Here is an 8,885-nt window from a genome sequence, read left to right on the forward strand (position 1 = left end):
CATTCGGAAGTCATTTCACATTAATATATTAATCAAACATTTTCAAAATAAATATATATATATATATAATATATGCATATTTAAAATAACCATTTCTTTACATCACTGCAGTAGCAATTCTAGAAAAGTCAGTGCACAGAGAGCAGCGATTTGATTAATCACCTAAACTCAGACAAAAAGAAAACAGGAGGTGGACCTTTTTCTCTCCAAGCAGGCTGCATGCAGCAAGTCTCAGCAGCTCCCTAGCACATGATCTTTCTCCACACTTGCTGGGACGGATCTTCGCCCTCACAAACAGTCAGAAGTCAGTAAAATCTGATTGATGCAAAGCTTTGTACCATGCAGTTTCACAGCTTGGTCACTGATCAGTGCTGCAGAGGTTCTGAGCACGACAGACTTTGCAAATGAGATGAATGTTGTGGAAGGAAAATGCCTGAACCTTCAGTGCAAAGCGCTGACATTCAAACAAACTCACAGCTGATCCAGGAACACTGACAGCATTAAACAACATCCAGCTGCACAGCTCAGTTACACCTCACAACTCACTTCACCTTTTCATACATTCTCTCAAGTGTTTCCAGGGCAGAAGCAACTATTTTCTTCCCATGAGCGACTAATTCACCAGTTAAATCACAGCAGTAAGATACTTCACTGGCCAAAGTGTAACTTGTGTTACAGGGGGGGGAAAAAAAGTGCATTAATGACTATAAGGATAATATTCAGGGCTTTGTGATCTCAAGCCCACGTAGTGGAATGGAAAAAAGAGATAAGTGAGAATGAGTGTTCCCATGTGATCTGCAAGCAGTCAGATGCTGCTGATCAGCCCTGCAAAGGGCAGCTTTGTTCAAAAAAGGAAGCTTGTCAGCATCATCACAGTGCAGAGCAGAACAATCTGGAGGGCTATCAGATTCGTTGTGACAGTTAGGAACAGCTCGGTTTTTAAAGAAAGTTTATCAGATATCTGCATAATCTGATGGACACTTATTTTCTCTGAGATTCCAAAGGTTCCCACTGAAGCCCTTTTCCAGTAACAGAGGAAGAAGTTGGGTTTGATACTAGAGGTTTAGAGGGCTATCTAGAGACATCTCAGTGCCCACAGAACCCCAAAGTAAAGACAAGACTCCCCAGGGGCCTTGTTTCCATGTTATGAGCTTGTTAATTATCACTCTGCAACAGCAGCTCACTCTAAAGAGGTATAATTTAAGTATCAGAAGAAACAGACATGAAGGAAACTATCAGAAAGAGAACCTTGAGATCTAGTGTTGGCGTGCAAAGGGAGAAGGGAAAACTGTGGTAGGACTGCAAACCCTCAGAGCTCTTGGAGGTAAGCCAGGCTGCTGAGATCTCCCCTTGCCCTGCTCATATCTACCACTAAAGTCCAGGAAAGCTACGTGCCTTGAGGTAAGGCTCTACTCCTCAGTGCTATGGACCATGCCCCAGGATTCAGCCAAAGTGGGAAGTAAGAAAGCAACGAGTTGTGGAGGAGTTCTGTGGTAGCTTATTGGTTTTTCTTGTCCTCTGGTGGGAAGTACGGAGGAGGGGGTGGCTGGTCCTGAAGGAAAGACAGTAAAAACACATCAATTTGTGGCTAAGGAAAACCAAACAAAACATGCAACAGGTCAATTCAGACACACTTTGCTGTGTCACTGAGTAGAACTGCTAACGCAGCATGGCAGCTGTAAGCCTTTGTAACTTGTACACGATTCTGATTCTCTCCCAAGTAAGAAATCCCTATGGAAACTCGATTCCAGCACGTACCGTGGGCATGTAGACGTTGTGTGGGTTCACTGGGTTGTAGTAAGCACTGGCAGCAGCTTCAGCAGCCTTTGCTTCAGCTGTCACAGAAAAAACAGAAGAGACAAATTTGGTGGCGCACGGGGAATTTTTATAATCACAATTTCATATCCTCCTGGCCATTAGCTGCTGCAAATAAAGCACTGCCTTATCCAAGCTCAAGCTACAAAACAGCTACAATGGAAACAATGCATCTGCAGATGGTGTTTGCTCTTGAGAGCACCAGGCCGGCCTTCAGACTGAGCTGGAGGTTAGAGGAGCTCCCTAACTGCTCCTTCCCAAACAATTTTAACTTAATTGGAGCTTCTAAGTTGACTTCATGTTCCCAAGGACATTACAGATATGAAACTTCAACAAGGGAACCAAATTCTGACTTTTCTGAGCAATAACATTGCTGCTCCACGTTCTCAATCTCACAAGCAATAATTTGACACCAAGTTTTGCGCAGCTGTTGTCAAAAGGAACAAGAGAACATCTGCCAACTTCTGCTGCAGGCACCACGAAGCAGCTGTGAGCTGATTCCCTCAAAGATATTTCTTACCTGCAGGAGTGGAAGGCAGATCTGGACCACCAGAGGGCGGCTCCATGGGCCCAGGGTACGGCGGGGGCGGCAGATGCATGTAACCCATGTCTGCACCTCCCATAGGGGGAGCAGGATAAAACTCTGTCAGGAAAGGAGACAACGTGATAAAGGACTTAAACCACCCCGGGTGGAGTCACAACGTGCAGCCAAAGCAAGCTAAAGCTAAATATCCTTAAGCTCAGAAGCAAAAGCTGCACAAGGCATCCGATCCAACGTCAAAGATAATGCAACATTTCTATTTCTCTCCCTTTTTAGCTGTTGTAAATCTTGCCAGCTCCAAGTATCCTCGTCTGCAACTCCCAGGCTCACCAGGGGGAGGTGGGGGGTACGGATAGCCCCCGTTGGCCACAGGTGGTGCGAAAGCATAGGATCCGTTTGGCATATAGGAATAGCCGTAAGCTCCGTTGGGGACTTCACCTCTGGAGGCTGGAGAAGGAAAGATAAGTTCACTTCAGCAAAACACCGATCACAAGCCAAGGCCTACAACAGACATAAAGAGTCCTTATCTGAAAACCAAAGAAAACAAAACAAAACCAAGTTCCAATGCCAACAAACCCACTGCCTGCTGGACGTGAAAAAGGTGTTGTTTTAAGGCAAGTCAGCTCCAGATACAGCCTGAGATTCACGTAGACTGGAATCCAACCTGTCCCAGCTTCAAACTGCCCTCGCTGTAATATTGCTGGATGTTGTGCTGAGGGACATGGTTTAGTGGGAGCTATTGGGAATAGGTGAACGGTTGGACTGGATGATCTCTTAGGTCTTTTCCAACCTTGGTGATTCTATGATTCTATGATTCTATGATTAAGGCAAGGCCTCCTGAAACCACAAAGCCAAACAGCAGAGAGCATTAAGCTCCCCTACCTTGGGATGCCACCTGCAGCATACGCTGCCCAAACTCGATAGCACCCCCAGCTGTAAAGGTCAACTTGAAGGTGGCAGATCCTTCCCAGCCTCCTGCAGGGAGAGAAGACAGAATTGATGAATAAAGAGAAGCCATTTTGATGCTACTTAACTTCCGTGCTTCAGCTACAGAGGCCCTGTCTATAATTCTTTAAAGAGCTTATCCCAAATATACAAGAAAAACCTGCAGAGAAAGCAGCAGAATTACCTTTAGCATCAGAAAATTTCATGTTGGACAACGTTTTCTGATCAAGAGATACCTGAATAATAGGACCATCAATAAGGGAGACCTTCAAAAGCTTGCTAAAGTTGTGCCTGCTATCACACAGGCTGCCAATAGCCCAGGCTATCAGGAGTGCTGGATTTACTCTAGCTTTGAACATGATGAGTACACAAGACAGGGATTCTGTTAATCCCATTTGCTAAAAGGTTTTTGCAACTACACCTAACTGCCCGCTGCAAATTCGTTTGGGAGTTTGAGTGCCCAGTGAAGCAAAGAGCTTAATGAAGAAAACAAGTACCACATCAATCCATTAGAGTTCATAGAAAATATTTCAAGTCAGGATAATAATAATAAAAAAAAAAAATTAGCCACATCTCTTATTACAGGCTGAAAAAGAAAAACATGCACAGCCCAGAGTGCCAACAATGCATCAAAGCAGTAGCTGTGTCAGTAGATAAAAGAGCCTTTTGAGCCAAGCCAGACTCCTCTGGCTGTTGGAGCAACCCCCTCGTTAACTCAGCCAGCCTCTGGGGGGAACTGGCAGAGATTTTGCTAAAGCACTTTGCCTTTCACACAGTTTGCAGTTTGTCCTTATGCTCAGCTCTCCTCTCACGCTGGAAGGTCCTGTTTCGCTCCCATACAGAAGCTACAAGGCTGATTTCAGGGCAATAGGCTGAAGTCCTCTGAACATTGCACTGCACTGCAGTGCCACAAGTAAGGGAATAAATCAGGCTCTGGGTGAAATAAGTGCCTTCGTAAAAAGTAGAAGCATGGAACAGTGATAAAAGTATCTTCTTCTTGAAAAAAAAAAAAAGTTTACCACAACCTTCTCATTAAACATTATGAAGATGTTGATGAAGCTGCCCTCGAAGATTCCCTAAACTCAAGGTAATCCACTATTTTCCAAACAATACAGCAGTGCTTTTCCTAAACTGCACAAGAAACAAATGTCAGAGATTTGAACCTTAAAATCCACACAGAACCAGAACAGACCACGAGTGTTTGGCACAGAAGGATCTGGAGGCATAATTAAGAGAGAAGCTCAACTGGCCAAGGCCAAGCGACGCCCTCAGTGCCGCTGCCACAGCCTGCTGCCTGCTCTGATGTTTACCCAGTGAGATCACTTGGCTGACTGAACTCAGTACAGAGGGCAGGAATGGGATCAGTCACACAGCTAATCTGTTCACTGTAACTGTACAGAGCAGACGGGGGGAATATTTTTAGCTGCAGGATTCAAAGAGAAAAACCACATTTTAGCAGTACTGCAAGAACCCCTGCATTCGGCATCCACTTCACATTACACAGAACAATTACTTTACTACGAACTATAAAAGTTCTGCATCTTAGTTCAGCTTGGTATCAGTGCCATACATACCTCCTGCCTCTGCTTTCACTATACCCTTGATATAATTTGCTCCAAAGACAGGCTGCTTAATCTCACAGTCTTTCAACAAATAAAAGGCCATCCCAAAAGACTGCAGAGCATCCTTCCCCTTCGATACAAAGATAACCTGAAAAGGAAACAACATTACAAAGGACGTTTAAAATAAACAGGAAACATTGCCCCAGTTCATTATCTGAGAGACTTGTGGACTGAAATGCCTCCCACACTCAAAGATCCTTGAAACTCCTGCAAGCCCCAGGCTTCTCAGAACGGTCACAAGGGTGAAGTGATGCCTCAAGGCAATAAAGCCTTCCAGAACGATTACACTTGCTCAGATAATAGTCCCCCAGTTCCTAGAGAACTCGCAGCTCCACACAGCTGTGATTCAGTAGCTGAACTGTTGCATTCAGCATTTCCAGACCACCACTTATTTTCAATCTTGAAGATGCCTGGTGGACTGAACAGCTGCCTAGGTAAGAACTAATGAGATTTATTATCTTATGACAAATAGACAGACTATGCAATGAAGCCATAGAGCTCCCCACAAGGACGGGAGGGGCCATAATTCAAGGAGCAGTACATTATCCAGACGTTCATGCACTGGAGAGCGGATGTGTAGAAGCGCAGAACCACGAGGAGCTCTCATCTCCTCCTAAAGCCTCCTACTACTTACTCGGTAGGGAGTCAAGAAAACACTCCCTTTCTTGGTCCCTTTGAAAGCCTCTGGCATCGGTTCGATTTCACTGAAGGCCATTTCTACGTGATCATAGGTCATCAGAACGCTGTAAACGAGATGAGAAAATGCTCAATGTCACAGCTTAGGGCAAAAGTGAAACATGCAGAGTTTACTGACCTACCAAAACTGGCTTAACCTCAGGCCAGCACTCAGCAGATCGCTCTGCCTTGCCCTCTTGCACTTTTTCATTTTGCTGCTTGCAGCAACTTCAGTAGTACTGACTGCTTGTTCTCAGCCTAGTGTTCCTTCTTCAGTGTGCTGACACAGCTACTGCTGTTTGCACAGCTTGGCAGTGAATCTAGTCAATTAAACTCAACAAGTTCTGAATAAATTTCTCACATTATGTTGAACTTCTGCTGGATCATTTCCCTAAATTGGTTCACCACAAGCAACACGACAGAAAAAGGGCTGCTGTAGCAGGACCCCCTCAGGCTGGGTTATGTAATGAGGCTACCAAAGGTCACAAGAATGCACCTCAGTCACTAAAATGTGATCTGGATCCCTCCTCTCATCACTTGACTTCTATAGCCCTGAGTCCCTGCACTGACTCCTTAAGCCTCAATTAGAAACCAACCAGATTAAGACCAATGCAATATACCCATACGGATGCAGGTGGTATTGTCTTAACATGACAGCATCCATGTCAGGTACACCAATCCCTAACAGCGGAGGGGCACAGCACATTCATGCCTATCACCATCCCCAGTCATTCATTCGCCTCTCCCTTCTGCCAGGAAGCACTTTGCCCTGCAGCGAAGCTGCAGAAGGGCACAGAGGTTCTGCTCACTCTGAATCAAGCAACACAAGCAGCCTGGGCTGCAGCAGCTTGCCTGTATGCTCATACAGCAGCAACCTCTGATCCAAGGGGATGACAGCTGGGAGCAGCACCACACCGAGCAACTGCAAGTGCTGGTTTCACTGAACACGAGTTTAAGCCACCAACTGGAATTGATTCCATTTCACAATGATTCCCATCCCAAACGGAAGCCAGACACACAACTCCTACACCCAATCTCCACTGGCCTCGAGGAAAGAAGCCCTTTTGTCCCCAAGGCAGGTGACCACCACGTCAGGAGCAAGGCATGCAGTGAGGCACACTGCCAGACAGGCAGCCAACACAGCCCACTGCCAGGCAGCCAACACAGCCCACTGCCAGGCAGCCAACACAGCCCACTGCCAGGCAGCCAACACAGCCCACTGCCAGGCAGCCAACACAGCCCACTGCCAGGCAGGCAGGCAGAGGCAGCGCTGTGTGCTCGCTGTTCCCACGGCTGTGGCCCAGCACCTTTTTCCAGCATCACCATTTGCTGAACACACAGCAGGGCTGAACTCTTGCCACCCTGTGACCCAAACGGGGCTCAAGGCCAGCCGTTCCTGGCACAGAACGCAGCGGGGCACCTGGCTGGGACCTGGGCCCCACCTGGGAGCGAGGAGGGAGGGCCAAGCAGGGCCTATGGGGACGGCACTGAGTCAAGCGCGCCGGCACACCAAGGGTTAACCCCCAACATGGCGGGGGGGCGGGGGGCGGGCGAGGAGCCCCTCAGATCACGTGACCCGCCGAGGGGAGCCAGGAGAAGGCCGCTCCTCAGCATTCTTCGACGGAAAGGGGCTTGGAGAAGGAGAGAGAAGAGGAGCGCGGCCCCTCGCCGCCTCACCTCTCGCTGTTGTTAACGATGACGCCGCCGCCCTCCGAGTGGTTCCTGTTCAGCGCCATGGCCGCTGCCGCCCCCTCGCTGCGCCGGGCCCGCACTGCGCCTGCGCGGAGGAGAGGCGGACGGGGCGGGCCGCTGCGCGCGGTGCACGCTGGGACTTGTAGTCCCTGGAGCTGGTGGTCCCGGGGCATGCTGGGAGTTGTAGTCCTTTCGCTCAGCAGCCATCCGAGGGAGCTCTTTGAGGGATGTTCTCTGCCCAGAATCGTGTCTCACTGCTTCACTCAGCCTCGTCTGCCATCCCTGAGGAGCAGTGCCGCCTCCTCTGCAATTAATATCACTATTAATTCACTGAGCTAAAGCCAGCTGCGGAGATTGTATTAACTTTTCTGTACGTAACCCAAAGTGCCTGCCTCCTTTTTGGGAGAACCCGTTTACCGACCCATCAGTCACCCAATTATGCAGCCCTTTGACCATATATAATAAAATGATTTCAGTTATTTGCAGCCTGCGTGACTTGGCAGCGCTTCCCCCAGCTTCCTATTTTAGATGGCACCACAGTGCTCACAAAGAAAGCACGAGGAGTTTGCCCCGTGCCCTGACTGCATTCCAATTCCTTTTATTTCCCCTTCCAAGATGTTATATTTTGCTGCAGTTTGCACATTTTCAGCGCTCAGAGTAAAAATCCCATGAATCTGGCGGTACTACACATCAACTGAGGCTCAACCCCTTTAACAGCAAAGGTTCTCCCTCAGTTTCCAGGCTTCCTAAATTCATGCTCAAAGCCCATTTTGTGCTCCAGACACCTGAGCCCAATCTTGGGTGTGCGCTGTGCTGTGGGTTCCTACAATTACCCCTCTGAGGGTTAAACTGGAGGGACTAAAAAGTCACCCCATAGACAAGATAGAAATCTGTCTCCTCTCATAGGCAAGAAGAAATCTGGGGACAGGAAAACATCTGTGGTGTTGGCACAGCTACAGTTTGGGTATAACCCACTGCTTCCAACTGGAGTTGACTCCTAAAACAATAATAATGCTTGTATAATTTCATTAAAACTACTGCAAAATTAAATGTTTTGAAGGACTCCTCGTATCACTGAGCAGCATAATGCATGAATATGTATTAAGAGCTGATATTAGCCTAAATTACATCTTTTTAGATGGATTTGAGCTTCCTCTGCAGGGTTTGCAGCCCAGCCCCACCTTAGTGCTTGCAAATCCCCAGAGGCAGTGGGGAAACAGAAAAGCTCCATAATGGAAACCAGATTTAAATAAGCTCAGTGACATAATGTGTGCAGCCCTTGGCAAGAACAGCACAAGTTTGTGCCTTTCATATCCGCTTTTTTAATAAGTTGTAAGTTTCCCTTTAAAGAAATGCTCATAACAAAAAGCTCCAATTCCTCTCCTATTAAAGTCAGTAGCACGCATCCACACAGCTTCCCCCAGTGCTCCCAGCCACTTCTCATGAGCTAACAGTGCCTGATAGTGCTCTTCTCATAGCCCCAGCTGACATCTGGTATTAAAAACTCTGTCTCCGTGTTAAGAAGTGCTGGCGTGCATGGGAAGCTCCAGAACTCCCTGTTTCGTGGAAATGTATACAGATTAAAACGCAAAGGG

General features: G+C 47.4%; 1 protein-coding gene across 2 annotated transcripts; it reads right to left on the bottom strand.

The window, feature by feature from the left end:
* Positions 1 to 1,498: 1,498 nt before the first annotated feature.
* Positions 1,499 to 7,334, bottom strand: WBP2 (WW domain binding protein 2; the record flags this gene model as incomplete). Of its 2 annotated transcripts, XM_079544197.1 has the most annotated exons (8): positions 1,499 to 1,552; positions 1,759 to 1,835; positions 2,336 to 2,458; positions 2,687 to 2,803; positions 3,239 to 3,331; positions 4,876 to 5,011; positions 5,558 to 5,666; positions 7,276 to 7,334. In XM_079544197.1, 8 exons carry the CDS (start codon positions 7,332 to 7,334, stop codon positions 1,499 to 1,501), a joined length of 768 nt encoding a protein of 255 aa, XP_079400323.1. The 2 variants fall into 2 exon arrangements, with proteins under 2 accessions (XP_079400323.1, XP_079400324.1); XM_079544198.1 differs by lacking the exon at positions 2,687 to 2,803.
* Positions 7,335 to 8,885: the final 1,551 nt, after the last annotated feature.

The sequence above is a fragment of the Tetrao urogallus genome (genome assembly GCF_951394365.1).
Source record: "Tetrao urogallus genome assembly, chromosome: 18".
Lineage (NCBI taxonomy): Eukaryota > Metazoa > Chordata > Aves > Galliformes > Phasianidae > Tetrao > Tetrao urogallus.